Below are 20,142 nucleotides of genomic sequence, written 5' to 3'. Positions count from 1 at the left end.
TCTTTAAATGTGAAGTGCCCCGTAAAAGCCTCGGTCACGTGGGGATGCTGTGAAACAGACAATGTTGGTAGTTGAAATATATCCGTGGCCCTCTATTGAAGGACATGACGGCAATCTAATTCTTGGTTAGTTCTGTCCACACTCCACAGCCCTTTTCCACTCTTCAATCTTTGCTTTGATTGAAATGGTCGATTGGATTTTGGCGTACGCCAGTGAAGTGTGGTCAGCAACACTTCTTAAACCACACTGTGAAAATGAATGGCTTACGATATACCTCACTTAAAGGAAACCTATAAAGTAGGACAATCCTGGCTGTTACAATGAAGCGTCTGACGACTATATATCTAACTGTTGAGGTAGTGCTCAAGTGATGTTAAACTTGACCTTCTATAGATCTAATGGAATAGAAATAGTACTGCATACTGGACTGCATACATACTGCATACTGGACCGCATACTGGACTGCATACATACTGCATACTGTACTGCATACTGTACAGCTTACATACTGCATACATACTGCATACTGTACTGCCTACTGTACTGCATACATACGGCATACTGGACTGCATACATACTGCATACTGGACTGCATACTGTACAGCTTACATTCTGCATACATACTGCATATATACTGCGTACTGAACTGTATACATACTGCATACTGTACTGCCTACATACTGCATACTGTACTGCATACATACTGCATACTGTACTGCATACATACTGCATACTGAACTGCATACATACTGCATTCTGAACTGCATACATACTGCATACTGTACTGCATACATACTACATAGTGTACTGTATACATACTGCATACTGGACTGCATACATACTGCATACTGTACTGCATACTGTACTGCGTACATACTGCATACTGTACTGCATACTGTTTACTGTACTGCATACTGTACTGCCTACTGCATACTGTACTGCATACTGTACTGCTGACATACTAGATACATACTGCATACATACTGCAAACAGTACTGCATACATACTGCATTCTGTACTGCATACATACTGCATACATACTGCATTCTGTACTGCATACTGCATACTGTACCATATACATGCTGCATACTGTACTGGATACATACTGCCTACTGTACTGCATACCTTCTGCATACTGCAGTGTATACATTCTGCATACTGTACTGCATACATACCTTATACTGTACTACATTCATACTGCCTACTGTACTGTATACGTACTGCATACTGTGGGGCATACATACTGCATACGTACAGCCTACTGTACTTCATACATACTGCATACTGAATGGCATACATACTGCATACAGTACTACATACATACGACATACTCTACTGCATACATACTGCATACTGTACTGCATACTGCATACTTTACTGCATACTGCATACTGTACTGCATACTGACTACTGTACTGCAAACATACTGCACACTGAACTGCATACATACCGCATACTGTACTACATACTGTACTGCCTACATACTGCATACATACTGCATACTGCATTGCATACATACTGCATACTGCATTGCATACATACTGCATACATACTGCCTACATACTGCATACATACTGCATACATAAAGCATACTGTACTGCATACATATGTAATACATACTTCCTACTGTACTGCATACATACTGCATACTGAAGTGCATACATACTGCATACTGAACTGCATACATACATTATACTGTACTGCATTCATACTGTATACTGTACTGCATACATACTGCATAATACTATATACTGTACTGCCTGCATACTGCATACTTACTGCATACATACTACATACTGTACATATATACTGCATACTATACTCCATTCATAATGCATACTGTACTGCATACATACTGCATACTGTACTGCATACATACTGCATACTGTACTACATTCATACTGCATACTGTACTGCATACATACTGCATACTGTACTTCATACATTCTGCATACTGTACTTCATACATACTGCAGACTGTACTGCATACATACTGCATACTGTACTACATTCATACTGCATACTGTTCTGCATACATACTGCATACTGTACTGCACACATACTGCATACTGTACTACATTCATACTGCATACTGTACTTTGTACATACTGCATACTGCACTTCATACATTCTGCATACTGTACTGCATACTGTATTACATTCATACTGCATACTGTACTGCATACATACTGCATTCTGTACTGCATACTGCATACTGTACCATATACATACTGCATACTGTACTACATTCATACTGCATACTGTACTTCATACATTCTGCATACTGTACTTCATACATACTGCAGACTGTACTGCATACATACTGCATACTGTACTACATTCATACTGCATACTGTTCTGCATACATACTGCATACTGTACTGCACACATACTGCATACTGTACTACATTCATACTGCATACTGTACTTTGTACATACTGCATACTGCACCTAATACATACTGCATACTGTACTGCATACATACTGCATACTGTACTTCATACATGCTGAATACTTTAAAACCACATTTAGAAGAAGACGGACATAACATTACTCTATTAAATTTCCAACGGAAAAAGTGTGTTGTGATATTTTGCTTGACCTTGTAGGTTGGTTTCTGCATTCAGTGAAACACATTATAATTAAGATGTCCCCCTTTTTGTCTTCCCCTCTCAACAGGTTAACAGGATTTCAGATCCCGCCTCCCGTCACCAGCACAGGGTCCATCTTTTCGCTACGGCTTACCAGTGACTTTGCAGTAAGCGCTCACGGATTTAAGATGGCTTATGAAGGTGAGAGAGAAAAAACATTCACTGTTGTTTCTTGCAAGAGAGAGAGAGATGGTCATGGTCAAACGACATAACTTTTGGTATTCAGTCAAATGATACTCAGAGGTTGTTAAAATTATCGTCTTTAGTCACAAAATTTGAATTTGCATTTAATTAGAAACATTACATGTCCATGGAAAAGTGTAAATATACAACATCCTAAACATTTTCTCATTTCATCTCCTGTCTGGCTCATGCATTATGACATTTGGTCCCATTGACCCGGATCTCAACATTTCCCCTCTGTCCCAAACCATTTCTCTTTCCAGAGGTGCATATTATATCACACAGCAGATGGTGCAGGGAATTAGCTGAACTAATGGATGTGCTAACTCATCTCTGTCGAGAGCGGTGCAGAAGTCGACAGAAATGCAGGGGCTGTCTAAATATGAAGTATCCCTCTGTGGCAGTAGGTTATGTCTCCTCTCGTCTCCTCTCCTCTCCTCTCCTCTCCTCTCCTCTCCTCTCCTCTCCTCTCCTCTCTTCTCTTCTCTTCTCTTCTCTTCTCTTCTCCTCTCCTTTTTTTTCTTCTCTCCTCTCCTCTCAGCTCTTCTCTTCTCTTCTCTTCTCTTCTCTTCTCTTCTCTTCTCTCCTCTCCTCTCCTTTTTTTTCTTCTCTTCTCTTCTCTTCTCTTCTCTTCTCTTCTCTTCTCTTCTCTTCTCTTCTCTCCTCTCCTCTCCTCTCCTCTCCTTTTTTTCCCTTCCCTTCTCTCCTCTCCTCTCTTCTCCTCTCCTCTCCTCTCCTCTCCTCTCCTCTCCTCTCCTCTCCTCTCACCCCTGCCTCCTTTCTCCCCTATTTCCTCTCTACCCGATCCCCTGTTCTCCTCTTCTCTCCTCTCCTCTCTATCCCCTCTCTACTCTATCCTCTGCCCCCTCTCATTCTTGTGATTTTAGCTCAATGAGGCTCTTAGTGACTCAGATATGATTTTAGCTCAGTGATGGTCTTAGTGACTCAGATATGATTTTAGCTCAGTGATGGTCTTAGTGACTCAGATATGATTTTAGCTCAGTGATGGTCTTAGTGACTCAGATATGATTTTAGCTCAGTGAGGCTCTTAGTGAATCAGATATTATTTTAGCTCAGTGGTGCTCACAGAGGCCCTGGTCAAAGGTAGTGCACTATAGAGGGAATAGGGTGCCATTCGGGACACAGGGAGAGGAGATGGAATCTCATTGTGTTACCTGTCATTCATCCATCGAAGGAGCAGAGAGAAAAACAAGTTCGACTCTCAGTGTGTTTATTCTGATTAATGGGTCTCAAACATTCCTCTCCTCTTCTCGCCTCTCCTCTAGTTAATAATGTGTCTCAGGCAGTCCTTTGTCTCCTGTCCTGTCTTGTCCTCTCCGCTCCTCTAGTTAATGTGTCTCAAACAGTCCTCTGGAGAATGCACAACCTCAACCCTGTTTTAATAGGGAGTGTGCTTCTCATACTGCCCTGAAAACTGTTGTTTTCTGAAGAGATTGGTTAGCTAGCTATATTTATGGACTGTATATGCTAGTTTTCTGAAGAGATTGGTTAGCTAGCTATATTTATATACTGAATGTGGTAGTTTTCAGAAAATATTGGTTAACTAGTTATATTTATGGACTGTATCTGATAGTTTTTTGAAGAGATTTGTTAGCTAGCTATACTTATGGACTGTATGTTTTAGTTTTCTGAAAATATTGGTTAACTAACTATATTCATGGACTGTATATGCTAGTTTTCTGAAGAGATTGGTTAGCTAGCTATATTTATGGACTGTATATGCTAGTTTTCTGAAGAGATTAGTTAGCTAGCTATACTTATAGACTGTAGCTTTGATAAGACGTGTGTCTATCTTGAAGTGTCCGTATTTTAATAGCACCACTGCAGACCTATTATCTAGTGTATAAGCGCGAGACACGTGTTTTCATTTCCATAATGTAAATCTAAATACTTTATGTTTTTGTTGTTGACATCTCAGTGGATGTTGTCTATTGAGTGAAAACTTTCTCTGTGCTGTGTTTACAAGTTGTTTAGCTCTGTGTGATGTGTGTGTGTGTGTGTGTGTGTGTGTGTGTGTGTGTGTGTGTGTGTGTGTGTGTGTGTGTGTGTGTGTGTGCGTGTGTGTGTGTGTGCGTGTGTGTGTGTGTGTGTGTGTGTGTGTGTGTGTGTGTGTGTGTGTGTGTGTGTGGGGGTGATGAGGGTTGACTAATTCTGCTGCTATGAAACCCCAGCCATTCCCAGCAATGTAGTACAGGGCTCCTGTGGGAGATTTATGTTGCTCAAAACACACACACACACACACACACACACACACACACACACACACACACACACACACACACACACACACACACACATACACACACACACACAGTGCCACTCCACACCCTCATATTCTTCAAAGGGCTACACAGTCATTAGCTATACAGGGAAATAAATAGCTCTCCCCCTAGAGAGACCTCTGAGCCAACTACCTCATTTACTTGTTCACATAACTCATACGGTGTCGTCCCAAATGGCACCCTATTCCCTCTGTGTCTCTCCGTGCAACAAAGAGCCCTGGTCAAATGTAGTGCACTATAATAGGAGTTGTGTTCCATTTGGGTTGCAGCCCCTAGTGTTCTGTTTGGGTTGCAGCCCCTAGTGTTCCGTTTGGGTTGCAACCCCTAGTGTTCCGTTTGGGTTGCAACCCCTAGTGTTCCGTTCGGGTTGCAGCCCCTAGTGTTCCGTTTGGGTTGCAACCCCTAGTGTTCCGTTCGGGTTGCAGCCCCTAGTGTTCCGTTTGGGTTGCAGCCCCTAGTGTTCCGTTTGGGTTGCAACCCCTAGTGTTCCGTTTGGGTTGCAACCCCTAGTGTTCCGTTTGGGTTGCAACCCCTAGTGTTCCGTTTGGGTTGCAGCCCCTAGTGTTCCGTTTGGGTTGCAGGCCCTAGTGTTTCGTTTGGGTTGCAACCCCTAGTGTTCCGTTTGGGTTGCAACCCCTAGTGTTCCGTTTGGGTTGCAAGCCCTAGTGTTCCGTTTGGGTTGCAGCCCCTAGTGTTTCGTTTGGGTTGCAGCCCCTAGTGTTCCGTTTGGGTTGCAGCCCCTAGTGTTCCGTTTGGGTTGCAGCCCCTAGTGTTCCGTTTGGGTTGCAGCCCCTAGTGTTCCATTTGGGTTGCAGCCCCTAGTGTTTCGTTTGGGTTGCAGCCCCTAGTGTTCCGTTTGGGTTGCAGCCCCTAGTGTTCCGTTTGGGTTGCAGCCCCTAGTGTTCCGTTTGGGTTGCAGCCCCTAGTGCTCCGTTTGGGTTGCAGCCCCTAGTGTTCCGTTTGGGTTGCAGCCCCTAGTGTTCCGTTTGGGTTGCAGCCCCTAGTGTTTTGTTTGGGTTGCAGCCCCTAGTGTTCCGTTTGGGTTGCAGCCCCTAGTGTTCCGTTTGGGTTGCAGCCCCTAGTGTTCCGTTTGGGTTGCAGCCCTTAGTGTTCCGTTTGGGTTGCAGCCCCTAGTGTTCCGTTTGGGTTGCAGCCCCTAGTGTTCCGTTTGGGTTGCAGCCCTTAGTGTTCCGTTTGGGTTGCAGCCCCAAGTGTTCCATTTGGGTTGCAACCCCTAGTGTTCTGTTTGGGGTGCAGCCCCTAGTGTTCCGTTTGGGTTGCAGCCTCTAGTGTTCCGTTTGGGTTGCAGCTCCTAGTGTTCCGTTTGGGTTGCAACTCCTAGTGTTCCGTTTGGGTTGCAACCCCTAGTGTTCCGTTTGGGTTGCAACCCCTAGTGTTCCGTTTGGGTTACAGCCCCTAGTGTTCCGTTTGGCTTGCAGCCCCTAGTGTTCCGTTTGGGTTGCAACTCCTAGTGTTCCGTTTGGGGTGCATCCCCTAGTGTTCCGTTTGGGTTGCAGCCCCTTAGTGTTCCGTTTGGGTTGCAGCCCCTTAGTGTTCCGTTTGGGTTGCAGCCCCTAGTGTTCCGTTTGGGTTGCAACTCCTAGTGTTCCGTTTGGGTTGCAGCCCCTTAGTGTTCCGTTTGGGTTGCAGCCCCTTAGTGTTCCGTTTGGGTTGCAGCCCCTAGTGTTCCGTTTGGGTTGCAGCCCCTAGTGTTCCGTTTGGGTTGCAACCCCTAGTACCACTGAGTTTACTGAGAGGCAAGTCTACTGCTGCTGTTGCTCCTGTTGTACACTTGAAGAGTTCTGTTCCAAATCATCATATCGACCAATTTCTCACATTTGTTGTTTTTTTTTCATCAGAAATGATTGCTTATGGGTACCTTCACGTGGTGTTTGTGTAAAATATTGCTGTCCTCAGATTTTTCTTATTAATAGATTTTAAGACGTGTATTGAAATGGGTTTTGTTGCAAAAAAAAGCCTGCTATATATCCATTGTTGAGATGAAATGAAATGTTCATATCCTGTATATTTGACTGTGATATGTGGTTGTCTGCGTCTCACCTAGTTATCTTAAGATGAATGTACTCACTCAAAGTCGCTCTGGGTAAGAGCATCTGCTATATGAGTCAAGTGTAAGTATTTTACACACAGGACTCATACTACTGTATTGATTCAGTATTTTATATACAGGACTCATACTACTGTATTGATTCAGTATTTTATATACAGGTCTCATACTACTGTATTGATTCAGTATTTTATATACAGGTCTCATACTACTGTATTGATTCAGTATTTTATATACAGGTATCATACTACTGTATTGATTCAGTATTTTATATACAGGTCTCATACTACTGTATTGATTCAGTATTTTATATACAGGTATCATACTACTGTATTGATTCAGTATTTTATATACAGGTCTCATACTACTGTATTGATTCAGTATTTTATATACAGGTCTCATTCTACTGTATTGATGCAGTATTTTATATACAGGTCTCATACTACTGTATTGATTCAGTATTTTATATACAGGACTCAAACTACTGTATTGATTCAGTATTTTATATACAGGTCTCATACTACTGTATTGATTCAGTATTTTATATACAGGTCTCATACTACTGTATTGATTCAGTATTTTATATACAGGTCTCATACTACTGTATTGATTCAGTATTTTATATACAGGTCTCATACTACTGTATTGATTCAGTATTTTATATACAGGACTCATACTACTGTATTGATTCAGTATTTTATATACAGGACTCATACTACTGTATTGATTCCGTATTTTATATACAGGACTCATACTACTGTATTGATTCAGTATTTTATATACAGGTCTCATGTTACTGTATTGATTCAGTATTTTACGTACAGGTCTCATATTGCATATTTACATTACTTCTGGTGCCGACAGAGTTGGCCGCCTCACTTCGCGTTCCTAGGAAACTATGCAGTATTTCGTTTTTTTATGTGTTATTTCTAACAATGTTACAACAGGAAATCTTACAGTCGGGAGGAACTATTGGATATAAGAGCAACGTCAACTCACCAACAGTACGACCAGGAATACGACTTTCCCGAAGCGGATCCTCTGTTTGGTCCACCACCCATAACAATGGATCGGATCCCTGCCGGCGACCCAAAACAACGGCGCCGCAGAAGGGGCAGATGGAGAGGTCTTCTGGTCAAGCTCCGTAGACGGGCACATCGCCCACCGCTCCCGAACATACTACTCACCAATGTCCAGTCTCTTGACAACAAGGTAGATGAAATCCGAGCAAGGGTTGCCTTCCAGAGAGACATCAGAGACTGTAACATTCTTTGTTTCACGGAAACATGGCTCACTCGAGACACGCTATCGGAGTCGGTACAGCCACCTGGTTTCTTCACGCATCGCGCCGACAGAAACAAGCATCTCTCTGGTAAGAAGAAGGGCGGGGGTGGATGTCTTATGATTAACGAGACATGGTGTGATCATAACAACATACAGGAACTCAAGTCCTTTTGTTCACCTGACTTAGAGTTCCTCACAATCAAATGAAGACCGCATTATCTACCAAAGAATTCTCTTCGATCATAATCACAGTCGTGTATATTCCCCCACAAGCAGACACATCGACGGCCCTGAAAGAACTTCATTGGAGTCTATGTAAACTGGAAACCACATATCCTGAGGCTGCCTTTATTGTAGCTGGGGATATTAACACGGCTAAACTGAAAACAAAGCTCCCCAAATTCTATCAGCATATCGATCGTGCTATCAGGGCTGGCAAAACCCAAGACCACAGTTATTTTAACTTCCGCGACGCATATAAGGCCCTCCCCCGCCCTCCCTTTGGAAAAGCTGACCACGACTCCATTTTGTTGCTCCCTGCCTATAGACAGAAACTAAAACAGGAAGCTCCCGCGCTCAGGTCTGTTCAACGCTGGTCCGACCAATCGGATTCCACGCTTCAAGATTGCTTCGACCACGTGGACTGGGATATGTTCCTCATTGCGACGAACAACACCATTGATGAATACGCTGATTCGGTGTGTGAGTTTACTAACAAGTGCATCGGTGATGTCGTACACACAGCAACTATTAAAACATTCCCCAACCAGAAACTGTGGATTGATGGCAGCATTCGCACAAAACTGAACTGCGAAACACTTCTTTTAATCAGGGCAAGGTGACCAGAAACATGACCGAATACAGACAGTGCAGCTATTCCATCCGCAAGGCAATCAAACAAGCTAAGCGTCAGTGCAGAGACAAAGTAGAGTCACAATTCAACAGCTCAGACACGAGATGTATGTTGTCAGGGTCTACAGTCAATCACGGACTACAAAAGAAAAACCAGCCCCACCGCGGACCAGGATGTCTTGCTCCCAGACAAACTAAACAACGTTTTTGCTCGCTTTGAGGACAATACAGTATCACTGACATGGCCCGCTACCAAAACCTGCGGGCTTTCCTTCACTGTAGCCAACGTGAGTAAAACATTTCAAGGTGTAAACCCTCGCAAGGCTGCAGGCCCAGACGGCATCCCCAGCCGCGCCCTCAGAGCATGCACAGACCAGCTGGCTGGTTTGTTTACAGACATATTCAATCAATCCTTATCCCAGTCTGCTGTCCAGATACTTGCTTCAAGAGGGCCACCATTGTTCCTGTTCTCAAGAAAGCTAAGGTAACTGAGCTAAACGACTACCGCCCCGTAGCACTCACTTCCGTCATCATGAAGTGCTTTGAGAGACTAGTCAAGGACCATATCACCTCCGTCCTACCTGACACCCTAGACCCACTCCAATTTGCTTATCGCCCCAATAGGTCCACAGACGACGCAATCACCACCACACTGCACACCGCCCTAACCCATCTGGACAAGAGGAATACCCATGTAAGAATGCTGTTCATAGATTACAGCTCAGCATTTAACACCATTGTACCCTCCAAACTCGTCCTTAAGCTCGAGACCCTGGGTCTCGACCCCGCCCTGTGCAACTGGGTACTGAACTTCCTGACGGGCCACCCCAGGTGGTGAGGGTAGGTAACAACATCTCCACCCCGCTGATACTGATACACTGGGGCTCCACAAGGGTGCGTTCTCAGCCCTCTCCTGTACTCCCTGTTCACCCACGACTGCGTGGCCATGCACGCCATCCAACTCAATCATCAAGTTTGCAGACGACACTACAGTGGTAGGCTTGATTACCAACAACAATGAGACGGCCTACAGGGAGGAGGTGAGGGCCTTCGGAGTGTGGTGTCAGGGAAATAACCTCACACTCAATGTCAACAAAACAAAGGAGATGATTGTGGACTTCAGGAAACAGCAAAGGGAGCAGCCCCCATCCACATCAACGGGACAGTAGTGGAGAGGGTGGAGAGTTTTAAGTTCCTCAGCGTACACCTCACGGACAAACTGAAATGGTCCACGCACACAGACAGCATCGTGAAGAAGGCGCAGCAGCGCCTCTTCAACCTCAGGTGTCTGAAGAAATTTGGCTTGTCACCAAAAACACTCACACACTTTTACAGATGCACAATCGAGAGCATCCTGTCGGGCTGTATCACCGCCTGGTACGACAGCTGCTCCGCCCATAACCGTATGGCTCTCCAGAGGGTAGTGATGTCTGCACAACGCATCACCGGGTGCAAACTACCTGCCCTCCAGGACACCTACACCACCCGATGTCACAGGAAGGCCAAAAAGATCATCAAGGACAACAACCACCCGAGCCACTGCCTGTTCACCCTGCTAACATCCAGAAGGGGAGGTCAGTACAGGTGCATCAAAGCAGGGACCGAGAGACTGAAAAACAGCTTCTATCTCAAGGCCATCAGACTGTTAAACAGCCATCACTAACATTGAATGGCTGCTGCCAACATACTGACTCAACTCCAGCCACTTTAATAATGGAAAAATTGATGTAATCAATTTATCACTAGCCACTTTATATTATATAATGTTTACTTACCCTACATTACACATCTCATATGTGTATGCTGTACTCTATACCATCTACTACATCTTGCCATCTTGATGTAATGTATCACTAGCCACTTTAACAATGCCACTTTATATAATGTTTACATACCTTACATTACTCATATATGTATATACTGTACTCTATACCATCTACTGCATCTTGCCTATGCCGTTCTGTACCATTACTCATTCATATATCTTTATGTACATATTCGTATTCATTCCTTTACACTTGTGTGTATAAGGTAGTTGTTGTGGAAATGTTAGGTTAGATTACTTGTTAGATATTACTGCACGGTCGGAACTAGAAGCACAAGCATTTCGCTACACTCGTATTAACATCTGCTAATCATGTGTATGTGACAAATAAAGTTGATTTGATTTGATTTGATTCCGTATTTTACGTACAGGACTCATATTACTGTATTGATTCAGTATTTTAACATGTTTTTAAATATTGATGTCACAAATGTATAATTTTCACAGTTAAAAAATGTAAGTAGTTATTTGTTACATGTGACTGTGTAAAAACCTAGTAGTTCTACTGTTTCTCTGAGAGTGAGGCAGATATATAGCGTTTCGCAAACAAAACATGATTATTTGTCTCTCTGAAATGAAACCATCAAGTGATAAGAATGTAAACAAATCCACGTCTGTCGTTGAACAACCCCCATGCCACGATTCACTAGTGAAAAAAACACACCGTTCTCTTTCATAATAATAATTTCTGAAAGTCGATATATAGTAATAAAAAATAAAAAAAATCTCTTCAATTACAAACTGTGGGTAATTATTCTGTGTTGTAGCTAAATGAAAGGAGGACATCTATTTAGTTTTACTCTGCAGTGTTGACCAGAAGCATTATGAGCTCATGTACTGCTGGACTGGGCATGGAATTGACCTGATTTTTCTAAATGGGTTATCTTAGTTTCCTGTTTGTCATGAAACGTAGCCACGCCCCTAGAGTTATAATGAGTGTTTATATGAAACGTAGCCACGCCCCTCGAGTTATAATGAGTGTTTGTCATGAAACGGAGCCACGCCCCCAGAGTTATAATGAGTGTTTATATGAAACGTAGCCACGCCCCTAGAGTTATAATGAGTGTTTATATGAAACGTAGCCACGCCCCTAGAGTTATAATGAGTGTTTATATGAAACGTAGCCACGCCCCTAGAGTTATAATGAGTGTTTATATGAAACGTAGCCACGGCCCTCGAGTTATAATGAGTGTTTATATGAAACGTAGCCACGCCCCTAGAGTTATAATGAGTGTTTATATGAAAGGTAGCCACGCCCCTAGAGTTATAATGAGTGTTTGTCATGAAACGTAGCCACGCCCCTCGAGTTATAATGAGTGTTTATATGAAACGTAGCCACGCCCCTCGAGTTATAATGAGTGTTTATATGAAACGTTGCCACGCCCCTAGAGTTATAATGAGTGTTTATATGAAACGTAGCCACGCCCCTAGAGTTATAATGAGTGTTTATATGCGTTTGTTTCAAACTTGGCAAGATGACTTTCCATATTTTCAGTTTAACATTTGAGCTAAAAAAAAAAATTCAGCTTAACTTGAGTCTGCCTTCTGACAGGTCATGTTTGGAATGGCTTCTGTTGGCCAATATAGGACTTTATCAGAAAGAAATGCATAACATTTTTCTTTAACATATTGTCTATCCATCCATTCTTAGACTCTATCACCATATAATGTATTTCAATACACCAAAGGTAATTGGGTCAGAACTGTTATAATTTTAGCAAAATGCCTCCATTGCTTTAATCCAGAACCATGACCAACCAGTAAATCACGGTTCCTCTTGGATTTAATGGGGGAATGGGCCGGGCCAGGATCACAGAACTATTCCTTACGAGCAATTCCTTTCACTTTTGTGTAGCTAACTTTGAAAAGAGGTTTGAGAAGCTGGTGTGGGGTGGGGAGACATAGGCTTGATTCAACATTTCATCAGATTCTGATGCTAACATATTGTGTAGCAGACGGGGTTTAGAAATGTATTTTCATACCTGCCTATTCGTTGCTAGTTGTTGGCCACTTGACATTGAGCTTGTTATTGAAGATATTCTCTATTCTGTAGTGCATATTCTGTAATAGAATACTCTATTAGTGGTGAACTGAATATGACATTGGTTTCTCTTCTAATATTTAAAGAGCTATTTTCAAGTGGATTTGTAAACATGGTAATGTGCTGTGAAATGGTTCGATGTGCACATGAACTGTTATACTGTATTGGCCCATCCCGTTCATTTTCCAAACAAATCCATCTGATGATTATAGCTCCACCATTAATCCCTCTGTCGGTTATCATCTGAAGATTATAGCTTCACCATTAATCCCTCTGTCCGTTATCATCTGATGATTATAGCTTCACTATTAATCCCTCTGTTGGTTATCATCTGATGATTATAGTTCTACCATTAATCCCTCTGATGATTATAGTTCTACCATTAATCTCTCTGTTGGTTATCATCTGATGATTATAGTTCTACCATTAATCCCTCTGTCGGTTATCATCTGATGATTATAGTTCTACCATTAATCCCTCTGATGATTATAGTTCTACCATTAATCTCTCTGATGATTATAGTTCTACCATTAATCCCTCTGATGATTATAGTTCTACCATTAATCTCTCTGTTGGTTATCATCTGAAGATTATAGTTCTACCATTAATCTCTCTGTTGGTTATCATCTGAAGATTATAGCTTCACCATTAATCCATCTGTCGGTTATCATCTGATGATTATAGTTCTACCATTAATCTCTCTGTTGGTTATCATCTGAAGATTATAGTTCTACCATTAATCCATCTGTTGGTTATCATCTGATGATTATAGTTATACCATTAATCTCTCTGTTGGTTATCATCTGAAGATTATAGCTTCACCATTAATCCATCTGTCGGTTATCATCTGATGATTATAGTTCTACCATTAATCCATCTGTCGGTTATCATCTGATGATTATAGTTCTACCATTAATCCCTCTGATGATTATAGTTCTACCATTAATCTCTCTGATGATTATAGTTCTACCATTAATCCCTCTGATGATTATAGTTCTACCATTAATCTCTCTGTTGGTTATCATCTGAAGATTATAGTTCTACCATTAATCTCTCTGTTGGTTATCATCTGAAGATTATAGCTTCACCATTAATCCATCTGTCGGTTATCATCTGATGATTATAGTTCTACCATTAATCTCTCTGTTGGTTATCATCTGAAGATTATAGTTCTACCATTAATCCATCTGTTGGTTATCATCTGATGATTATAGTTATACCATTAATCTCTCTGTTGGTTATCATCTGAAGATTATAGCTTCACCATTAATCCATCTGTCGGTTATCATCTGATGATTATAGTTCTACCATTAATCCATCTGTCGGTTATCATCTGATGATTATAGCTTCACCATTAATCTCTCTGTTGGTTATCATCTGAAGATTATAGTTCTACCATTAATCCATCTGTTGGTTATCATCTGATGATTATAGTTCTACCATTAATCTCTCTGTTGGTTATCATCTGATGATTATAGTTCTACCATTAATCCATCTGTCGGTTATCATCTGATGATTATAGTTCTACCATTAATCCCTCTGTCTGTTATCATCTGATGATTATAGCTCCACCATTAATCCCTCTGATGATTATATTTCTACCATTAATCCCTCTGTCTGTTATAATCTGATGATTATAGTTCTACCATTAATCCATCTGTTGGTTATCATCTGATGATTATAGTTCTACCATTAATCTCTCTGTTGGTTATCATCTGATGATTATAGTTCTACCATTAATCCATCTGTCGGTTATCATCTGATGATTATAGTTCTACCATTAATCCCTCTGTCTGTTATCATCTGATGATTATAGCTCCACCATTAATCCCTCTGATGATTATAGTTCTACCATTAATCTCTCTGTTGGTTATCATCTGAAGATTATAGTTCTACCATTAATCCATCTGTTGGTTATCATCTGATGATTATAGTTCTACCATTAATCCATCTGTCCGTTATCATCTGAAGATTATAGCTTCACCATTAATCCATCTGTCGGTTATCATCTGATGATTATAGTTCTACCATTAATCTCTCTGTTGGTTATCATCTGAAGATTATAGTTCTACCATTAATCCATCTGTTGGTTATCATCTGATGATTATAGTTATACCATTAATCTCTCTGTTGGTTATCATCTGAAGATTATAGCTTCACCATTAATCCATCTGTCGGTTATCATCTGATGATTATAGTTCTACCATTAATCCATCTGTCGGTTATCATCTGATGATTATAGCTTCACCATTAATCTCTCTGTTGGTTATCATCTGAAGATTATAGTTCTACCATTAATCCATCTGTTGGTTATCATCTGATGATTATAGTTCTACCATTAATCTCTCTGTTGGTTATCATCTGATGATTATAGTTCTACCATTAATCCATCTGTCGGTTATCATCTGATGATTATAGTTCTACCATTAATCCCTCTGTCTGTTATCATCTGATGATTATAGCTCCACCATTAATCCCTCTGATGATTATATTTCTACCATTAATCCCTCTGTCTGTTATAATCTGATGATTATAGTTCTACCATTAATCCATCTGTTGGTTATCATCTGATGATTATAGTTCTACCATTAATCTCTCTGTTGGTTATCATCTGATGATTATAGTTCTACCATTAATCCATCTGTCGGTTATCATCTGATGATTATAGTTCTACCATTAATCCCTCTGTCTGTTATCATCTGATGATTATAGCTCCACCATTAATCCCTCTGATGATTATAGTTCTACCATTAATCTCTCTGTTGGTTATCATCTGAAGATTATAGTTCTACCATTAATCCATCTGTTGGTTATCATCTGATGATTATAGTTCTACCATTAATCCATCTGTCCGTTATCATCTGATGATTATAGCTCCACCATTAATCCATCTGTCGGTTATCATCTGTTATCAGATCATACTCGTGGACGTGGCAGAAATCCAATCCAAATAAAAACTCCTAGACGTAATCATAGACAATACACATGTAATCTCTCGTGACAGACAGTCCAGATAGCTAGTGCACACAAGATTCGATTCTGCTTTTGGAGAGATTTATTGATACGAGACAGAAATGTGTCTCCTGCTTTTTACCCCCCAAAAACCTCTTTCCGAGATAAACACACAGAAGCTCCCAGAAGGCTGTAGACGACACGTAGTAAATACATTAACTGTATAGAAATGAAGACCTGTGAGAACTGTGGACGGGTTGCAGAGAACGAGCAGTGGAAAGAACGACTGTTTCTGTCTCTCTGCCAGTAAACTTTATGATTTAGGTTTTCAATGTGTTCTTCACAGACAGCAGTTTCACTCTAAGAGGAAACGTGGTTTTAGGGACGTGTCCCCCCCCCCAAAAAAACAACACCATATTCCCTATGTAGTGCACTGCTTTTAACCAGATCCCTATTGACCTAGGTCAAAAGTAGTGCACTACATTGGGGGAATAGGGGGGCCATTTGGGATGCAAACCCCCTTAGTCTGTTTCCAGAATAATTAGCTGAAAGACAGATGGTACACAAACACAACATTGATAGTATCTACACTCGACTGCAATATGTTTTCTATCAAACTGCTTGACGGAATTAATCCTTTTTAATTTATATCGCACAGCAGTTGTTTTAACTGATGTGTGTAATTATTATATTAATTCACACTGCATTGATATTCAACATTTTCTACTCTGTCCTCAGTAGCAGTACATAGACAATCATTTCAATAATAATATAACAATTTCAAAATAAATAAATATATATATTTCACCTTTATAATTAATTTATAATTATAACATTAATAATATCAATCAATCAAATGTATTTATGTAGCCCTTCGTACATCAGCTGATATCTCAAAGTGCTGTACAGAAACCCAGCCTGAAACCCCAAACAGCAAGCAATGCAGGTGTAGAAGCACGGTGGCTAGGAAAAACTCCCTAGAAAGGCCAAAACCTAGGAAGAAACCTAGAGAGGAACCAGGCTATGAGGGGTGGCCAGTCCTCTTCTGGCTGTGCCGGGTGGAGATTATAACAGAACATGGACAAGATGTTCAAATGTTCATAAATGACCAGCATGGTCAAATAATAATAATCACAGTGGTTGTCGAGGGTGCAACAGGTCAGCACCTCAGGAGTAAATGTCAGTTGGCTTTTCATAGCCGATCATTCAGAGTTAGAGACAGCAGGTCTGGTAGAGTGAGAGAGTCGAAAACAGCAGGTCTGGGACAGGTAGCACATCCGGTGAACAGGTCAGAGTTCCATAGCCGCAGGCAGAACAGTTGAAACTGGAGCAGCAGCACGGCCAGGTGGACTGGAGACAGCAAGGAGTCATCAGGCCAGATAGTCCTGAGGCATGGTTCCAGGGCTCTGGTCCTCAGGGAGGGGAGGGAGAGAGAATTAGAGGGAGCTTAAATTCATACAGGATACTGGATAAGACAGGAAAATTACACCAGATATAACAGATTGACCCTAGCCCCACGACACATAAACTATTGTAGCATAGATACTGGAGGATGAGACAGGCGGGGTCGGGAGACGCTGTGGCCCTGTCCGATATCCCCAGACAGGGCCAACCTGTGCCGAAGCACAGCCCCCACACCACAAGAGGAATATCTTCAACCCCCAACTTACTACCCTGAGACAAGGCTGAGTATAGCCCACGAAGATCTCCCCCACGGCACAAACCCGAGGGGGCGCCAACCTCAACAAGAAGATCACATCAGTGACTCAACCTACTCAAGTGACACACCCCTCCTAGGGACGGCATGGAAGCGCACCAGTAAGCCAGTGACTCAGCCCCTGTAATAGGGTTAGAGGCAGAGAAACCCAGTGGAGAGAGGGAAACCAGCCAGGCAGAGACAGCAAGGGCGGTTCATCGCTCCAGTGCCTTTACGTTCACCTTCGCACCCCTGGGCCAGACTACATTCAATCATAGGACCTACTGAAGAGATGAGTCTTCAATAAAGACTTAAAGGTCGAGACCGAGTCTGCATTTCTCACATGGATAGGCAGACCGTTCCATAAAAATGGAGCTCTATAGGAGAAAGCCATGGATAAATTCTAGGGACAGTAAGGAGGCCTGCGTCTTGTGACCGCCATGGAGAAATTCTAGGGACAGTAAGGAGGCCTGCGTCTTGTGACCGTAGCGTATGTGTAGGTATGTATGGCAGGACCAAATCGGAAAGATAGGTAGGAGCAAGCCCATGTAATGAGTTGTAGGTTAGCAGTAAAACCTTGAAAGCAGCCCTTGCCTTAACAGGAAGCCCGTGTAGGGAGGCTAGAACTGGAGTAATATGATCACATTTTGGGGTTCTAGTCAGGATTCTAGCCACCGTATTTAGCACTAACTGAAGTTTATTTAGTGCTTTATCCGGGTAGCCGGAAAGTAGAGCATTGCAGTAGTCTAGTTTAGAAGGGACAAAAGCATGGATAAGCTTTTATGCATCATTTTGTGGCAAAAAAATGAGATTTTTGCAATGTTACGTAGATGGAAAAAACCTGTCCTTGAAACATTCTTGATATGTTCGTCAAAAGAGAGATCAGGGTCCAGAGTAACACTGGGGTCCTTCACAGTTTTATTTGAGACGACTTTACAACCATCAAGATTAATTGTCAGATCCAACGGAAGATCTCTTTGTTTCTTGGGACCTAGAACTAGCATCTCTGTTTTGTCAGAGTTTTAAAGTAAAACATTTGCTGCCATCCACTTCCTTGTCTGAAACACAGGCTTCCAGGGAGGGCAATTTTGGGGCTTCACCATGTTTCATTGAAATGTACAGCTGTGTGTCGTCCGCATAGCAGTGAAAGTTAACATTATGTTTCCGAATGACATCACCAAGAGGTAGAATATTTAGTGAAAAAAATAGTGGTCCTAAAACGGAACCTTGAGGAACACCGAATCTTACAATTGATTTGTCAGAAGACAAACCATCCACAGAGACAAACTGATATCTTTCCGACAGATAAGATCTAAACCAGGCCAGAACTATATAAACCAGGCCAGAACTATCTAAACCAGGCCAGAACTTGTCCGTGTAGACCAATTAGGGTTTCCAATCTCTCCAAAAGAATGTGGTGATCGATGATGTCATAAGCAGCACTAAGGACTAGGAGCACGAGGACAGATGCAGAGCCTCGGTCTGCATGTTAATCTCTCCTGGCTCAAAGTGGAGGAGAGATTGGCTTCGTCACTACTTGTATTTGTGAGAGGTATTGACATGTTGAAAGCACCGAGCTGTCTGTTTAAATGACTACCACACAGCTCAGACACCCCATGCATACCCCACAAGACATGCCACCAGAGGTCCCTTCACAGTCCTCAAGTCCAGAACAGACTATGGGAGGCACACAGTACTACATAGAGCCATGACTACATGGAACTCTATTCCACATCATATTTAAAAAACAGATGAAATACACCTTATGGAACAGCGGGGACTGTGAAGAGACACAAACATAGGCTAAGACACACACACGATAACATACCCACTATACACACACATACACATGGATTTTGTGTTGTAGATATGTGGTAGTGGAGTAAGGGCCTGAGGGCACTCACCTAATGTTTTATGAAAAATTTTATGAATGTATTGCTGTATAATTGTATAACTGCCTTCATTTAGCTGGATCCCAGGACGAGTAGCTGCTGCCTTGACAGGAACTAATGGTTATCCATAATAAACCCCAGGAAGAGTAGCTGCTGCCTTGACAGGAACTAATGGTTATCCATAATAAACCCCAGGACGAGTAGCTGCTGCCTTGACAGGAACTAATGGTTATCCATAATAAACCCCAGGAAGAGTAGCTGCTGCCTTGACAGGAACTAATGGTTATCCATAATAAACCCCAGGAAGAGTAGCTGCTGCCTTGACAGGAACTAATGGGGATCCATAATAAACCCCAGGAAGAGTAGCTGCTGCCTTGGCAGGAACTAATGGGGAT

The 20,142-nt window shown here is 41.9% G+C and overlaps 1 protein-coding gene across 1 annotated transcript in view; it reads left to right on the top strand.

Moving 5' to 3' along the window:
• Positions 1 to 2,679: 2,679 nt before the first annotated feature.
• Positions 2,680 to 20,142, top strand: part of LOC139393681 (CUB and sushi domain-containing protein 3-like) — a gene marked incomplete at its 5' end in the record, with an annotated part of 562,572 nt that continues 545,109 nt past the window's right edge. Inside the window, one exon of the mRNA XM_071142025.1 lies at positions 2,680 to 2,792. Coding sequence (XP_070998126.1) covers positions 2,680 to 2,792 — 113 coding nt within the window. The remainder of the gene's footprint in view (positions 2,793 to 20,142) is intronic.

This window comes from Oncorhynchus clarkii, unplaced genomic scaffold (genome assembly GCF_045791955.1).
Source record: "Oncorhynchus clarkii lewisi isolate Uvic-CL-2024 unplaced genomic scaffold, UVic_Ocla_1.0 unplaced_contig_214_pilon_pilon, whole genome shotgun sequence".
Lineage (NCBI taxonomy): Eukaryota > Metazoa > Chordata > Actinopteri > Salmoniformes > Salmonidae > Oncorhynchus > Oncorhynchus clarkii.
Note: the sequence above shows the minus strand (reverse complement) of the source record. Positions and strands in the feature narration are given on the sequence as shown.